General features: G+C 40.1%; 1 protein-coding gene across 1 annotated transcript in view; it reads left to right on the forward strand.

The window, feature by feature from the left end:
• The window catches only part of ntng2b (netrin g2b), a gene marked incomplete at its 3' end in the record, with an annotated part of 75,366 nt that extends 63,953 nt beyond the window's left edge, over nt 1–11,413 (forward strand). Inside the window, exons 6-8 of the mRNA XM_083983204.1 lie at nt 5,566–5,733; nt 8,866–9,000; nt 11,190–11,413. Coding sequence (XP_083839330.1) covers nt 5,566–5,733; nt 8,866–9,000; nt 11,190–11,413 — 527 coding nt within the window. The remainder of the gene's footprint in view (nt 1–5,565; nt 5,734–8,865; nt 9,001–11,189) is intronic.
• Nucleotides 11,414–17,565: the final 6,152 nt, after the last annotated feature.

The raw sequence follows: 17,565 nt of genomic DNA on the forward strand, positions 1-17,565 counted from the left end.
GGTGGAGAGAAACAAACTGAAAAAGGTATCTGTAGCAGTGAACAGCAGTGTCCCAGTGCTTTTACATACTGTAGAGACAGAAACTCACTGTGTTAAAATACCCTCCTATAAATGGCATGCAGCAGAAATTCATGGTCTCATTGGATTCTTACGTTGATGACGATGGTCGTTTCAGTCTCTCACGGGTCTCACGGACACGGACATGACAGTCATGGCCACAAAACGGCTTCATCTGCACACGGAGAAGAGGGGCACACCGGTACAGAGCATTTCTTGTATAAGCAGCAGCTATAGTTTTCTAGTACTTGTCTTTTTCAAACTGTAGTGACAAAAACTTTCAGCAAAATTTCAACATTTTTGGCAAATTGGCCCATTGCCATAATCCCTACGGTCATAGCAGTAGGTTCATTACCTTTAATTGTCGGTGCAAGCTATTTTTAGAACGGCGGAGCAGAGCTATGCTACGGAGGCTAATGGGATTTCTTGGTTTCCCTCATCAAACTCATCAAATACACAATCCAACAACTCCAAAACGCTGTTGTGGACAAGTTGTGACCAGCACATTCACCACGCTATGAGATAATAACGGAACGTCATGAGACGGAGTTGTTTTCTAGATAAATTCAGAGACTGTTTGCTGAAAAACTGCCCCCAACGGAAACGTCCATCAGCGGTTTTGCACAAATTTACATTGAAAAAAACTCTGTCTCGTAACTTTACGTTATTATCTCATAGCGTGGTGAATGTGCAGGTCACAACTTGTCCACCAGAGCGTTTTGGAGTTGTTGGATTGTGTATTTGATGAGTTTGATGAGGGAAACCAAGAAATCCCATGAGCCTCCGTAGCGTAGCTCTGAGCAGCTCGCAGCTCTGCTCCACCGTTCTAAAAATAGCTTGCACCGACAATTAAAGGTAACAAACCTACTGCTAAAACTATAGGGATTATGGCAATGGGCCAATTTGTCAAAATGTTAAACTATCCCTTTAAACTTTAAGCATAAAAATAGCCTGCTATAAATTTCATGCAGCAGAAATGCATTAACATTTTTGACTCTATGTTGGTGACAACAGTTGTTACAGTCTCTCATGGGTCTCACGGACACGGACATGACAGTCACGGCCACAAAACAACAGCAACCTCATCCTCGCACGGGGAAGAGAGCCATAATGAAAGACAAGGTATCTGTATTGGAAGTAGTGGTGTAGATTTAGATACTGTAGTTTAGCTGTGTTGCATTAAATATGCAGTAGATAAACCGTCCCCACAAGCTACACTTGGCAACTCCAGTGTTAAAGTGGGCCACTATAAACAGCAAGAAATGTATCTGAATTCATCCATCTGCATCTGCTCGGCTATATAACGGCTTAGTGGGTAAACTTAGGCCATACATTAAAATTTGAAGCTGGCACCAACAGTAGCATCACATTATTTATCTGAGATGCTAAATATAGGACGAGAGGACCGAGCAGAAAGAATCTCATGTTGTTGTTCTGCATGGTGTGTTAGCCCACAAGTCTGAGGGACACGTGCATGAGAGTCACGGCCACAGAGCACCAACCTCATCATCTGGGCACGGTAAGGAGAGGAAAACAGAGCAAATCAAACACTTTACCAGTAGTTTAGAGTCTGTTTTTGTTTTTTTCTTTTTTGCTCATTATATCACCGCGTTTCAGTCTCCCACAATTTTGGGGCGCACGAACATGAAAGTCACGGCCACAAACCGACAACCTCATCCGGGCACGGGCAGAGAAAGGACGACGACGACGAGCGCACAGAAAGAAAAGGCCACAGCAGAGGTATCTCCTCCATTTGTAGTGGTGGTATAGCAATAATATATTTGTGGCAAATTGCTTTTTTAGCGCAGTAAATATGCAGATCCAACTCCCACCGCGAGTTAAACGTGGCACCTCCGAGTGAGAAATGGGAACTGGAAATAAAAGTCTCTAACTTCCTCTCTTCAATGGCATGATAACCTGTCAGTCAACATAAGCTATGAGGCTAAATATTAATTTGGTACCGGCAGCAGCACCGTATTTTTTAACTGAGACAATGAGTGACACTGAAGGGCAAGAAATAAAAACGCAGACAGGAGGATGAGGTGGTGAGGGATCGGGGGGGTTGATGCATAGACGAGGAAGAGGAAGATGAATTTGACATTGAAGATGCTCTTGAAATAAACACAATGTCTCTTCCATGTTCAGAACAGAAGGAACATTATTAAATTTTAATCAAGTCTTATGTCTTGTTGTTTATAAATAGTATGAAAATTTTGCATTTGGAAAAGAAACAACAATGAATATTTTACTTTGTGAACACACACACACATAATACATTAGACTATGAGAACAGGAAAGGCTACTGATAAATATCTGGTAAAACCGCCTGAGATAGTCATAAGTATAGATTTATTTGTAAGCTTTAGCTCCTTTGTAGTGTTAGAGGAGGGAAGAGGGAGTCATGAGAGCACAAAACAGACACACAAAGACAAAGACAGAGAGGAGAAGGAAGGAAAAAGGCAGAAAAGGAAAGGTAGAGTCTGGACATGAGGTATTAGCAGCACAGTGAATCATAACTGGCTGCACACTGGGAGCCAAACTTATCATGATGAGGTTAATAGGTGGCACAGTGTTGCATTTATCTAATATGTTCCAGCTCCATTAAACCTGGTGATTTGAATCATTTGATCCCTCAGTTGAGTCATCTTCCTCTTGGCTGAATCTTCCATGTCTGTCATTGGTATAAAGTAAAGCCTTTTTTTTTCTTCTTTTTTTTTGCAGTGTTGGCCTGACACAAAAACATTTAAAGTTTGAATCCATTTGACAAACCATCTCAGTTTTTAAAATTCTTTCTTTGGTCTGTTAATCATTTCTCAAAATCTTCTTCAGAAGATTAAGTTATCATGACATTGTAAAATGTTCAAAATTTCCATTTAACTGAGCGTTTTCCAGACTTCTCATCCAAGTATGACTTAGAAAGTGACACCAAGAGGTTTTTTTTCTTCTTTTTCCTCATAGAAACACTGTCTGACACAACATAGTCGCATAACGAGACTCGTGCCCACTGTGCTGTCCAGAACATGAAGAAAACTGTGTCATATGATCATTTCTGTTGAGATGCTGCTGTTTGCAAAGTCAAATATCAAATTGTATTGTGTTTTTTTCACAATATTTTGAAAAGTGTTACATATTTTCACCAGAAAACCTACTGGAGGTTTAAAAAAAAAACACAAAAACATCAGATTGTAAACAGTAAAAGCAGTGTTGAATGTAATCTATCTTGAAAACCCTTTACTCCGGTGCAGCCTTACAGTAGTTCCTTGAATGTAGACTCATTATATAACCTGAACTTGATTTTTGGGTTCGCTCCAATAACTGAGTGAGGATTTTATCAGCTTTATAGTACAAAGAAACTCCCCTTTTTCTTGCAAAGGTAGAATCTAGTGGGAATCCCCCTCTCCACCTAATCCATACGACCTCTCTGTAGTACTAATGCTCCGCTATAAGACAGAGCTGTGTGATGGTATAGTGCTGTAGATAGACGAGTGTACGGCACGGTGGTGAATGATGAGCTGACGCCTCTTACACAAAGATTCCTTCATCCCTCAAGGGCTTCTGAAACTCTTGATCTCAGGAGAGCCGCAGGCCAGACAGTTGTTTGGGATCATATACGATGATTTCAAAGGTAAGAGACCAACATGAGCTGCAGCACGTGCGTGGTCCGAGGATACAGACGGGAAAAACTTGAGCTTGGGTAGATTGTAGTCTGTTTTCCGTTAGCTGACGAAAGTGTTGATGCTCAGGATAAAAAAAAAACCTGTGGAAAAATTCCTTTCATATTGCATGTTTTAAGTTTCTTTCTTTTCTCATTTTGCTCGCTGTTTCCCTGTGCATCTGTGACTCCCTCGTGGTTGTGTTTGTTCTAATGTTCATCACGATCAAGGTAAGTATTTACCTTAACTGCCCACGCTGACACTTCTGCAGACCGAATTTCAGAAAAACAACGCTTGTTAGCGAACTATATTGTTCTTTCAACCTCACACACACACACACTTTGATGCAGACAGCCATCTCTCATAGTCTCTCTGTTACCGTCTTTCACCGTTAACAATCCACGGCTGATAAACACCAATAAAGCAGCATCTTGACTAGTAACGTTAATTTGTGGAACAATGTCCCATTGCCTCTCTAGTCTGTGGAGTAATTGACCATTTATATTTAATTAGGCAGTTCTTCCCACACTGCTAGCATGGTTCCCTCAGTGCTGAGAGAGGCATTTTATGGTGCTCCTCTCGCTGGCTTCCTTTAAACCAGCTCATTAATATTTCAGCTGGCATCATCAACCAAACAATAATAAAATAATAATGTGACGGCTGATTAAACAGCTAAACTCCGACTTTTTAATGTGCATTTAAATGTGTATTTGCATAAACATGCCTGGTAAACGCCTCTTTAGAGGACAGTGATGCCTTGCAGCACACTATTGCAGCCAACTTCTAAAGCTTAATAAAACCTTAATTAGGTAGCAGCCTCAGCCAAGATAATCGTAGCGAGAATGTAGAGCAAAAAAAAAAAAAAAAAAAACTCCACCTCTCGCTGCAACCCTCTGCACAATGCAGATCCGACGGTAAATGATACCGGGCTTTCATTTCTCCCTCTGTGGAGAAATTACACCATTCTCCACAGCATTTTTTTTTTAGCTTTGGTTTAAGGGTGTGAAATTTGGAAGAAGTCTTAATTTATCGAGCATGTAGAGTAAAAAAAAAAAAACTTGCGTTCAAATCCTCTCAGATAATTCATGAATTACAAAGGGAAAATTTAATTACGAGCTCTGATTGTGCAGCGCTTTATGAAAGAGAACTCCAAGTCTGCTGAGATGAAGAACAAACAGCGAACGGAGAGGAAAGAAAGACGAGTTTTCTCCGAGGTTAATCAGGGTCAGGCTGATTACATAGCGCCAGGTGCAGGCGGAAAACTCTTACTCTACTGTATCACTCACCACAAACTCCCTCGGTTACGATTCTGTAGCTTATAATCTACTCATGCTGTAATGCAATTAAATTCCCAGACACAATTAACATGCTTGTACCGACGCGCCTTGCACCCATATACATAAACAAGCATGCACACACACACACATACACATATACATACACATACACACGCGCACACACAGGATAGTGGAATTCCCATCAGTAATCAGTGCAGCACAGTGAAGCAGACTCAGCAAACCTGTGAGTGTAGTAATGGAGAGGGAGTGGTCTGTCTTTATTGAACCAATATAGAGTCAGAAAGGCGAGTCATAAAACACACACACAGTCATTCATTTCTTCACCGACGTCTAAAACTAAAACTTTCAGACATCTGTTAGTGCAACTCATTTATCACTTCCTCCTGTCGTCGTCGAGGAGTCCTGTGAGAACCAAAACGGCTTGGAAGGGGAAAAAAATACTAACTGTCCTCCTACTCCAATTTTTCAACATTTAAAATGAGAGTTTCACATAAAAAGTGTATAACTATCCTCTTCCCCCCTAAGAAATGACTCTAAATCTGTCTCTTTTATTCCAGACTGTGAGTGCTACGGCCACTCCAACCGCTGCAGCTACATCGACTACCTGAACATCATCACATGCGTCAGCTGCAAGCACAACACCAGGGGCCAGAACTGCCAACACTGCAGACTGGGATACTTCCGCAACGCCTCTGCTGAACTGGATGATGAGAGCGTCTGCGTCGGTCAGTCTACACACTAGGGACAGAGACGAGAGAGAGAGTGTGTGTGTGTCTGTGTTTGTGTGTGTTGTGATTGGCAGAGGAAGCTGAAGAAGACATGAGTCTGTTTTTGCTTCTAAAGTTCAAGCACAACAAATGGAAAGTCCAGTGCTGAAACCTGAACACATGTCTTTACTGTTGGAAAACATATTTTATAAAGATGCACAATAACTTTTTTTTTCCTACCAATGCTGATAATCGATAGCTATCTGCCTCTAATAACCGATGCCGATACCTATAACATTTTTAATAGTTTATGAAGTTAAGAGAGGCAAAGATGTGGTGAGTAAAGATAAATTTAACATTATAGCTCTGCTTCTGAGCAAACAACATCACTACTGTAATCACAACAAAAACAAGAACAGTCACGACTCTTCAAAAAATCAACATTTATTATTGTTTCAAATCAACTCAAGGGGCAAACACACTGAAAATGAACAAAATTCAAGACTATTTTAACTGTAATTGGCTCTAGTAATCTGCAAAAAATGCCATTATGAGACTTATCTGTGTACTGTATTTTGGTCCATTATTATCAGCCAATATCAAGTCCATAGCTATCTGTACCAATAGCTATCGTGCATCCCTAAGATTTTAGTTGAAGCACTGTTAGATCAGTTGAACTGTTAAGATATCATTATAGTATTATACTATATGTGACTATAAGGAACACAATAGTAACTGGACTCAAAGCTGCACTAATCAATACTCTTACCACCATCATGTTGTCATGCTGGTGTCTTTGGAAATGATATCTCAAAAAAATAATTTATATTTCAGACCACATGTAGCCTTATGCTGACTAGATAATGGACATATATAGTTATAAATAAATCTGGTGCATATTTCTGTTTGCATTCTCGATGACAAAGTACAATTACTGTGAGCATACGTGTTGTTTTCTTATATAGACAATAGGCCGAGCTGAATTGACTATTTGTAGTGTAATATGAGAGAGGTCACTCGACTCCACTGTCCCCATCAGCTTTACTGATCATTTAGCATCTTTCAGCACATTGTTTGTTCATCTCGACGCAGCAGACAGAGGCAGTGAGCAGCTTTCTGGTCTGCTGGATGTTTGAATAGGTGATGATAGCCTATGTTGAGGGTTTTTTTGCCCTCAGTTTGGTCTTTAACAAAGTATGTGCTGAAATTATAAAGGACATTTTTCATACAAAGTTATGGTGTTGATGGTCAGAGCAGAGTTTACTATATTGTCCTTGTCTGCTACTGTGCGTTAACCCCGTTAACCTAATATTGATGCAAACCCCCTGAAGCATCCTCAAAGCTCAAAGTCAACATGTAAACTCTATTCAAAATCCAATCTGCTGGAGTACAGAGCCAAAAAATTACACACACACAAAAAAAAAAACTCTTCACGTGCTTCCAGACTACTGTTGATTATACTCCTCCTTATGCACAAACGCACCGGTTTGTTTGCATTCACTCAGTATTTACTCTTTCCGGCACCCGGCCGTATTAAGGGCACGTCCTAGCAAGAGGTCACTTTGTTTGCATTGCTGTGGAGCAGAAATCTGGTGTTGATTTGGATCCATCTGTAGGTGGACGGCAGGGGGTTGGAGGGTAAACTCGCCATGGCTGGGGAGCACACACAGGGCCAGGCCTTGGAGTCAGCACAAATAAGGCCCCATTAGCTCATCTGCCAGCACACTGGCACACTGAGCATGGCAACAAAAATCAGTTCACACCACCAGCGTCTCTAGAGCAAGAAAACGATGCGCCCTCCAACACTAATGCATTTTGCACACACAGATACACATTTTTACCCACACACATTCCTTCCCAGCGCCTCACATACAGTACAATCCCAGTGTTAATGCACACGGACCCACAGACACGCGGATGGATCCCAACCGCCTCGCTGTGGTTGTGTAATCTGGGCATCTTGGCCCATTTCTCCTTAATGAATATTTTATAATAAATCTTATATTAAATTAACTTAATTTGATCCCGGTTTTTTTAAGTGAAAGACTGAGCTAGCGGCCAACATCAAGTCACAGATGCTGCACAAATATGCAGATCTGCAGGTTTTTACCGTCTCTGATCTGCTATAGCAGCTTCCACTGATGTGGATATCAGTCAGCGTCTAAAAATACACGCATTTGTAATGATAATATTGTGCAGACATCTGAGGGAAACGGAGAAAATTCAATGTCGTCTTGTGTTAAAGCAGAAAAAAAAAAAGCTTGAGTGGTAAATCTTTGTCAGACTTAAGTGACACAAGTTCACATTTCACCACAGCAAACATGAGCGAGGCAGATGTGAGAAGGAGAATTTGGGGCGTTTCAGAGGTTAACTTTATATTTGTAATGTTTGATTGGCCATTTAAATCATGAAGGTTTTGATTTTATTTCAACAAAAAGATTCACAACTGTTCAAAATACCATTTTTTTCCCCCTAAACCTGTTCTATCTGCCTTTGAAAGCAGATATCATACCATCAAAAGAACTCGCAGTTCTATTTAAACGGGATTAGTTTCCCAAACAACATCTGAGATACTTAGTACATTCTGACATAGGACATCTGTCATTTCATTTCTCTGCTCGGGATGAGTCACTGTAGTCGCTTCACAGTGTTAGGGGTGTATGATGATGGCTGCCAGTGAATTTGTTTGAAAGACTTGTTATAAAACGTTCACCTCTCTGAGACCTTAGGAGCAGCTTGTGAAGAGGTGGCGTACCAAGTGACACACACACACACCGAGTTAAAAACATGCAAATATGAATTTAAAATCACAGTAGTTTCTAGTCCTGACAGCAACATGTATCACAAACTGTGTGATATATTTAGTTCACTGAAAATGACACAAAAGACTGGAGAAATAAAAGAGCCTTAATTTGGGGTCTGAATCTGCAGCATCTTGGGCTCAGTACTCTGCAGAAGCTCCATCTCTGAAGAGCTTCAATACCAAAGACAAATCACACAATTTTTGGCTGAACTTAATTCAACTGTAGATCAAATCCCCCTGAAAAAAAAAAAAAAAAACTACAACAAGCAGGAATTTCTAAACAACTCTGACGCTTTTCTCTTCTCTTTCCTCTCTTCTCTCTTCTTCTTCCTCCGCCGCTTTTACAGAGTGTAATTGCAACCAGATGGGTTCTGTTCACGACCGGTGTAACGGCACAGGCTTCTGCCAGTGTAAAGACGGCGCCACGGGGGCCAAGTGCGACGACTGTCAGCCAGGCTTCTACTGGAAACAAGGCTGTTACCGTAAGTGTATGGATATTTAATAAAATAAATAAAAAAGTCCAGGGTTGGAGAAATGTCCGTAGCCTCTCAGGTAGGTATGTCACGATTACTTGTATTCACAATTAATCGCGGTATTAAACGCCACAATTAATTAATCGTAAAGATTCCTATATACCGTCACTTCCCAAAAAAGATTATGTCGGAACCATATCGGCAGATGTGCGCCAAAATTAAGGTAAATGCTCAAATACTGGTCCATTTAACTAATATAACATTGAATTGGCTGGAATTTAAATGTTAGCATGTCATTTGTATTTAAAAAAAAAAAAAAAAACGATATGTAATGACAATTTATGACCTGAATATTTCAAACACTTCCCCTGAGGGATTAATAATTGTTCCTATATTAATAGATACTTGAAATATTTTGTGTTAACAATTAGTAATGTAATTATTTTTTGACTATATTTGATTTTACACATTCATAGTGTTGTGAAATTAGCTAATTAATGCGTAATAATCATGATAATCGCAACGCCGTGATTATTTCTCTGACAATAATCGTACCAAGAAAATGTATAATCGTGACATCCCTACTCCCAGGTCCCATCGCGAGTGCATCTCCTCGATGTTTTCTTTACCCCCGGGGGAATAGATCATGTAGCTCATTAGCAGCATCAGCGGCTCCTTTAATTGATGACCCTGTCACACCTTAACCCCATTACAGGGAATCGCCTTCCTCCACCATCTACCATCTAGTCAGGGGCCTCCGTCTCAAATAGACCCGCCCCCAGCACCAACACGCACGTTCAAACCTCCACTGGCATGCATGTTCTTTCATTATAGCTTTATTTATTACAACATGGAGCACAGTGTGTGTTTTAAGGTTTGACATCTTACTCCAAATACTCTGAACCCAACAGAGCCAATTACCCTTGGTGTAATAAAAAAAAAAAAAAACACTGTTCTCCAGTGTAATTATTTCTTGCCATGGAAGCCTGATTTTCCGTCTGAATATTTCCAGGTCAAGTATCTTGTGCAGTGCAACTACCTCTGCACCTTTGTCTAATGTCTTTTATAGCGTTTTAATGATGCTATTTGCGCCTCCTATCATTACTTAACAATCATACGTGCAGTTTATTTTCTGTTGGGTTTTTTTTTAGACAATGATTCTAAGTTGACCCTGAGAAATTGCAGGCTCGAGAAAAACAGACAGAGAAAAGAGCTGCAAAAAAAAAAGAAAAAAAGGCAGGTGTTACCTGTTGTCGTCCCTGAGGCAAAGAATGGAGAATTTATCTTTCCTCTTTCCTTCCTCCTGCTTTCTTTTCTGCTTTGTTCTCTCTGCCCTGAATTCTTCTCATGCCCTTGTATCGCTGTTTCCAATCATGCATTTTCCAACATTGCCCCTCCTCATCCTCACCCACCTGTCTGTCACTTTGCCATACGTCTTTCTTTGTGCTCTTTACTCCCCCTCTATCCTTTTACCACCTGTCACTTTGCTGCATCCTCTTTATTCCCAACTCCTCGAACTCCCGTTCCCCTCGCATCTGCAATTCTTCACTCTCTCTTCCCTCTTTTCCACTTCTTCACCCTCTGCTGCTCTCTCTCTAGGGCTGGGACGATACAGTAGGCTTTTCTCCCGATTAGATTCTTCTATATTTTTTGGATGCTGATTCGATTTAAATTGTGATTCTATGAAATTGCCGATTTTCTCAATTTTTAGTAGGGCTGACCCAAAAAAATCGAAGCTTCGTGGTAATCGATCATGAAGTCCGTGATCGATTGTTTTTTATTTCTTCCTTTTTTCCTTTTTGACACCGGTTCTCATCGGCAATTGTTACATTAAAATGAGTAGGCTACTTGGCATTCTGGAAACCTGCCTGATTTTGGAGATATGCAGTGTTTGTTTGCCATTACTTTCATTATTTCCACTACGATCGCGCGCCCTGCTACATTTTAACATTTATCTGCACACAAATACTGTAGGAGCCTATAAATTAACATACTCCAAAGTGAACTCTTTTCATAACCTGGACACTCTATATGTAAAAAAAAGGTGAACAAATGCACACTGCACAATATAAAAAGAAAAAAAAAAGATTTTTGAAAAGAAAATCGATTTAAAAATCGTCACAAATAATATTGCGATACTTATGTGAATCAATTTTTTCTCCCACCCCTATCTCTCTCTCGGTCTGCTTTCATCTCAGCTAACGTTTGCGACGAGGAGATGCTCCTGTGCCAGAACGGAGGAACGTGCTACCAGAACCAGAAGTGCGTGTGTCCTCCAGAGTTTAAGGGGGTTCTGTGCCAACAGTCCCGCTGCGAGGCGGGCAAGGACTGCAACGCCGCCTCTTCGCCGCGCCTCTCCACGGCCGCCCTGCTGCTCTGCACTCTGCTAGCCCACCTGCTGGCCACATTAATCCCCCACTGAGCCACGAAACCCCCCTCGCCCCACCACCCCTCAGACCAAGGAGTGGATGTATATGTGTGTAGGTAAAGGGCCGCCAAGTCATGGACCCGTTGAACACACACACACAAACACACCGCAGCACTGGCAAAAGAGCACACACACATGAAAACACACAACACACAAGTACTATCTCCAGTCACCTTTCAGATACACAAACACACATACACACACCTCACAGGACGGTTATGATACCGAGTGTGTGCTCAGGTGTGAGAAGAAGAAGGACAAACAGAGAAAAACAGGGAGCGACCTCACAGAAAAGAGACGAAGCAGACAGACGAAGGGGAAAAAAAAAAAAATCATACCAACCACTGTTCCCTTTATTTCTGAGCTGGAGCAATGTGCATCAAACCAAAAAGCATAAACGAAACACTTATAGGAATCACCACTGTTTCACTTCAAAGGGAATGGCTGTTGTAACCACAAGGACCTTTTTATTCTTCTTTTTGTTCCTTTTTTTTGTTGTTTTTTCGTTGTTCTTTGGTTGATTTGAGGATCTCACCTCCTCCTGTAGACTGACGGCCAGTGTGTGTGTGTGTTGTGTGGTCGGACTCGGTGAGAGGACGAGAGAGAGACGCGTAGTAGACACGACGAGGAGGAACGACGAGCGACGGACGGACGGGTCGGGAGGCGAGCTGTGCATTTGATCCTGCTGCTGAGGCCTACAACATAGTATATTAACCAGGTTTCATTTCCTCTCAGAAGATGAGACTTGATTTTACATTTATTCTATTTCTGCTGCATTTTTTTTAAACAAAAAAAAAAAAGTATTATATCTTCAGTCATTGTATCTAATGTGCCCACTAACAGTCGCTGAGATTATACATATTATATAATATCCAGGGGGGGGTTACGAATTATAAAAATTTAGTCACTATTATGGTTGTTATAGGAATGAGTGATTGTTGCCACACTTAGCGAGATTTAATCTTCACACAAGTATTCAGGAAGCAGAATTTAAGAGAATTTAACTTATCAGAAGTCTAAAAGAGAGAGAAAAAGATATCAACCACGTATCAATATTATATGACATTATTTGACTATTTTTTGTAGAAATTATTTTTGTTTCGAGTTACAAATAAATTATAAAAAATATGACATTTACAACTATTCCAAATGAGCATTTTATTACACCGAGTGTAAACCTTGCAGTAAATATGACTGTTATTTGCCTTCTTGCTTGTACTTTTTTTCATTTCAAATCAAGTGTCCATGATTAAATGCTGTTAACATTACTTTTTTTTCCAGTGGGGTGAAGAAGAAAAAAGAAAAGATTTAAAAAAGAAAAAAAAAAAAAAAATCAAACAAGTTGAGACAAGAGCTGTCACTCCCAATCATCCATTTGATCTATTTCATTCACTTTGGACATGGTGTTGAATGCTCATCATTACGAATGGATTATTCCAATTTGAAATACAGCGGCCTGTCTGACAATCACAAAAGAACTTTTTTCTTGTCCAGAGAATTATTAATATAAATTATTTTACTCTGATAAAAGTTGCAAAGAGCTTTTTATATCTGGAAAATGTCACTTGATGCAGATGCTCCATGCACCACAACAAGTAATTATTAAATATATATATTTTCGATAATACAAACACTGATTCTCAACGGTCCTGGGAGACGGAGTGACTGAACCTGAGGCCAAATTTCCTTCTCTCCTCCAGATCGTTGATATTTGCAACAAGGCCAGTGCCACTGACATATTGCAAAAAAAAAAAATGTCCTTCAAGTCTCTTTTTTTCTGCCCTCGCCCCCTTTAGCGAAACTACAACATGATTTCACAGAGAATTGTTCTATTGCTGAGTCAGCCCAGGTACACAGTGGATAAAGAGACATGAATGCGGCATTACAGCAGGATACAGTGTACATCAAAAGATAAAAGCGAGACTAAGCCTGTGAGAAATGACAAGACAAGGATTCTGGTATTGCCGCTCTTCTTCTTCTTCTTCTGTTTCTGAGCTGATGGTAGCTGTATTAGCTATTCTGTGTGTAGGGGTTCATCCCCTCTGAGCCTGAATGGTGTCAAGAACGGAGACTTGGGAGGGAATAGTTTATGAATGTACAACACTGAGCTGAGAAATGATATAAAGGAAGACGTTTCATGGTGGATCAGAGAGCAGGTATGGCTCCACTCGTGAAATGTAACGCAGGATAGGATACTGTATGCATTAATGATTGACTGTAACACCATGTTTACGCACAGTGCAAAAAACTGCCACCTGTGAGAAAAAGGAGAAAAACAAAGCTCTGTTTGGATGAATGCGAGACCCACTGTAAGAAACAGGCTTAATTGTGTCTTGAACTAAAATAGAAACTCTCTTGACTTTATGACAAGTTCAGAAGTTCAACGCTCGAAAAAAACTCAAAAGGAGCCGAGTAACATTTTGGGAAATATGATTATTCGGCTTCGCTTCCTTGCTGAGAGTTTGATGAGGAGATCGACACGACTTTCATACCCGCGCGGTGCATAGCCTACTGTATGGAGCTGCAAACTGGAGACAATTAGCCTGGCTTTGTATTACTGGAAGGAAGCAGTGGGAAACAGAAAACCAGTTCATAATATAGAGCTCCCAAATAGCTAGTTTGTCTAATCCTTTCATAAAGAGAAATAACAATGAACATACTCATACAACTAATACAGAAAATCAATAAAAGGAGCAAATTAGAAACACTCACCAGTTTGACATTACATATTAGGGATGCACCGAAAATTCGGAAAGCATAAGAAACGTCCAGATCTGGATGTTTCTTATGCTTTCCATTCATATTGCTGTTATTTCAAGCAAAAAAGAAAAAGACGCGATTAGTTGAACTAATGGTTCTAATAATTGACATAATCATTTCTTTCGGTGTTTCAGTTTTCGGCCTTGGTTTCCTCATTTTTGGTTTTCGGTTTCGGCCAAGAATTTTCATTTCGGTGCACCCCTACATATTATCATAAATAAATAGAAAGAAAACACAGAATTTCTGCAGGTTTTACATGACACAACACAACAGGTATTCCCAGGGACAATACAAACTCAACACTGGACACATGAACCACCTATCAATGATGATTGAAAAATAATTGACTATGTTTTTTTCATTTATACTTCTCATTTCTGATACCCTAACTCTATCATTAGCCAATTCAGTGTGTTGACTTTGTAATGTCCCATGGAAACTTCTATCATGTTGTCGTTTACAACTTGCAGAGTTTCTGTGTTGTTTTCCGTATCCGTGAACTCGTTATTTGCATATGTTTAGTTAAATTGGTGGATTTGTTTTGTAATTTGCTTGTGATCTACTTATTCGAGGGTTTTTTTTTCTTCCCGTTAATGTGATGCATGTGTTGTCAAAATGGTGAAAATGTTCTTCACTTTCTTGTGTTTTGTTTATTTGCATCCGTTTCTTGAGCTGCAGTGCACCCAGCTCTCTGCCACCGAACAAATTAAAATCAGATTAAAATTCAATGAAAAAAAAAAAGAAACATTACAGCTGCAGGAGAGAAGGATGCTATATCTATAGTGTAGTGGATTTAAGAAACTGTGAACTTCTACAACAGAATATTTTGCTGTTTTTTTTCCTACTAAGTGGCTTTATGGTTCAAACGAATCTGTGCTGACATTTTACAAACTATAAATATTCCAGTAACACGTTGTTAATCAAAATAAAAATCATGCTGCTTATTTTTTCACGAGTTAAAATTGGACAAATAGGACTGGAACTGCCAAACGATGCCTCTATTGAAGACAAAACTGTCAATAATTATTACAGTAATAAATGAATATTCAGATCAACCTGCCTAATTAAATCAAAAATGGAGCAACGTTGTGCTTTGCTGCTTTGAGATACATGAAAAATGAATGAGAGTAAACTCTCTGAACGGCACACAGTTCCTCTTTTTTATCCTACCTCTGAACAGCTGAATAGTGTAAAAAAGAAGCTCTAAATCTTTAAATTTCTGGGTTGTTTTTCTCTTTTTTTTATCGCTTTACAGAAAGTGAGTGGGCGCTCAAGTAAATTTGGTCAGGCACATAACTGCGAGACGACCCAGACGACGTGTAAATCAAAATAAGAGAGATGAAGAGGAGGACTGAGTACTGCAGATTCAGAGGTACATACTGTCACCGCCATAGCATGAGGAGGATATAACACTTATCATCTCATCTTAAACAGGTAGACGATAGCACCTGCCAACGCTGTAAGAGATCAGAGATGTGGGAGAAGAACAGCGGCTGAATAAGTTTGTCTTTGGTCTCCAGGATGTGACTCAGAGTTTGGTGAAAAAATGTCTCTATTTGTCCTCGTCATCGCTGCACTATTGTCCCAGCTGTACGACACTACAGCCTCCTGTTTGGATTATTTTCAACTGTGCATGGTTTCCACGTCTGATTGCCCTAAGAGGGATACACACACACAGAAACACACAAACACACACACACACCTGTTATACCTTCACCACGTCGTGTGCCCATGGGTGTCTGCCAGTCATACTCTGTGCAGGGCTGCATGACTTTCTCCTGTACACAACCTGGTTTCTTCCAGGGTCGTGACTCGTGGTGGTGGTGTGTGCTCAAAACTCATCTCTTGTTTCATCATGTTTCGTAAAACCGTGTAGAGTTCGTGCTACGGCAAAACTTTGGCGAGACGACATCCCCCTGGAAAAGACCTGACTGAGCTCCTTGTGGGTTTTTCTTTTATTTATTTCTATTTTTTGTAAAGGTAACATTTCCTGACATGTCCACATCCATCACTACATCCTGCAGAACTCAGATCAGTTTCCCTTTCAAGGATGCGAGTATTTCAAAAAAACAATATTAGGGATGCACCATCCCAACCTTTCCTCAGGAAATCTGCTGACACCGAATACCAATCGTATACCAGAGCTTTATCTGCATTTAAAACCTGTATGAAACCTACTGGGGAATCATGGTTGCAGTACGCAAAGCTAAGAGGCTGAAAAGACTATAAAAAATCCAACTTCCTAATTATCAGTGGAAACATCCACACACCATCGTTCAGGTTCAGATTTTGTGCTGCAGGATTAAACTGGTGCTGTAAACAGACACAAACACCGCTGAGCTGCAGTGAGTAAACTGTTTAACAGCAGACTAATGGTGATCAAAGCCTCTGTGTACCCACAGATATGTGGCACTGTCCAAACAACCACCTGTGCATGGCTCCATATTTCTCCTCATAAACCAAAACCTGCCGGCTCAAAAGAACATTTTTCAAAGCTGCTCCCTCCTGTTTTCTGTTTTTTTTTTATCCTCTGCTGCTGAAAAGTTTTTGTTTAATAAGATTTAAGGTCAGTTCTCATTTTATGAGCCACTCTCCTTTATCAAGCTTTGTTAAAGACGTAATAAAATCTGCAATATTATTATTATATTGTGCAATATTTCAAAACGACTTTCAAACAAAAAGTTACAACAATATACTTTTAGACTTAAATTCCACTTTGTGATAATATAATGTTATTTTTACAAAATAGCTACTACTGCCTTCACATTAAGACGCTTTTATGGTGGAAAAACAGGAAGTGAAAAGTCACAGCAGCAGTTTAACGCATCACAATTAGCAGAAAGTGATCCCAGAGCACCAGAGAATATTTTAGATATCTGGCCACTGCAGAGTCTCTTAATAAGGTCAGTTTCATACAGATCTGACAGATTGGATGAGTGCATCCCAAGATAAAACATCACGTCCCGATCCTGCACCTCGTTTGACTTTACACCCATGGATATAAAATCAATTTTTGTCTAATTTAATAGCCATAACAAGCCACTATACTGTAGCCTGCTCCAAAATCAGAGGGAAAATGCATTATATCTTACACGAGCCAATTAAAATCAGAGCTTCAAATAGGTTTTGGTCAACAGCTGGTCTCCGTCACCCTCCTTCTACTCCTCACAGATACAGGACATAATGGCAGCATCCTTCCTGCCCTGGACGTCACGCAGTTCACACCTCCATCCTCGTGGAATCGTCAACAAAACTGACAGCAAACCAAACATCGCTGCTGACGGATTAGCAGTGTTTTTAAAGCAACTTTTGCAATTTCATTAATGCATGCAGTAAATGGATACAGTGGGACACACAGTCTGCAGTTCTAGGTCAAGATAACACCC

Source organism: Trachurus trachurus (assembly GCF_905171665.1).
Source record: "Trachurus trachurus genome assembly, chromosome: 12".
NCBI classification, from domain to species: Eukaryota; Metazoa; Chordata; class Actinopteri; order Carangiformes; family Carangidae; genus Trachurus; species Trachurus trachurus.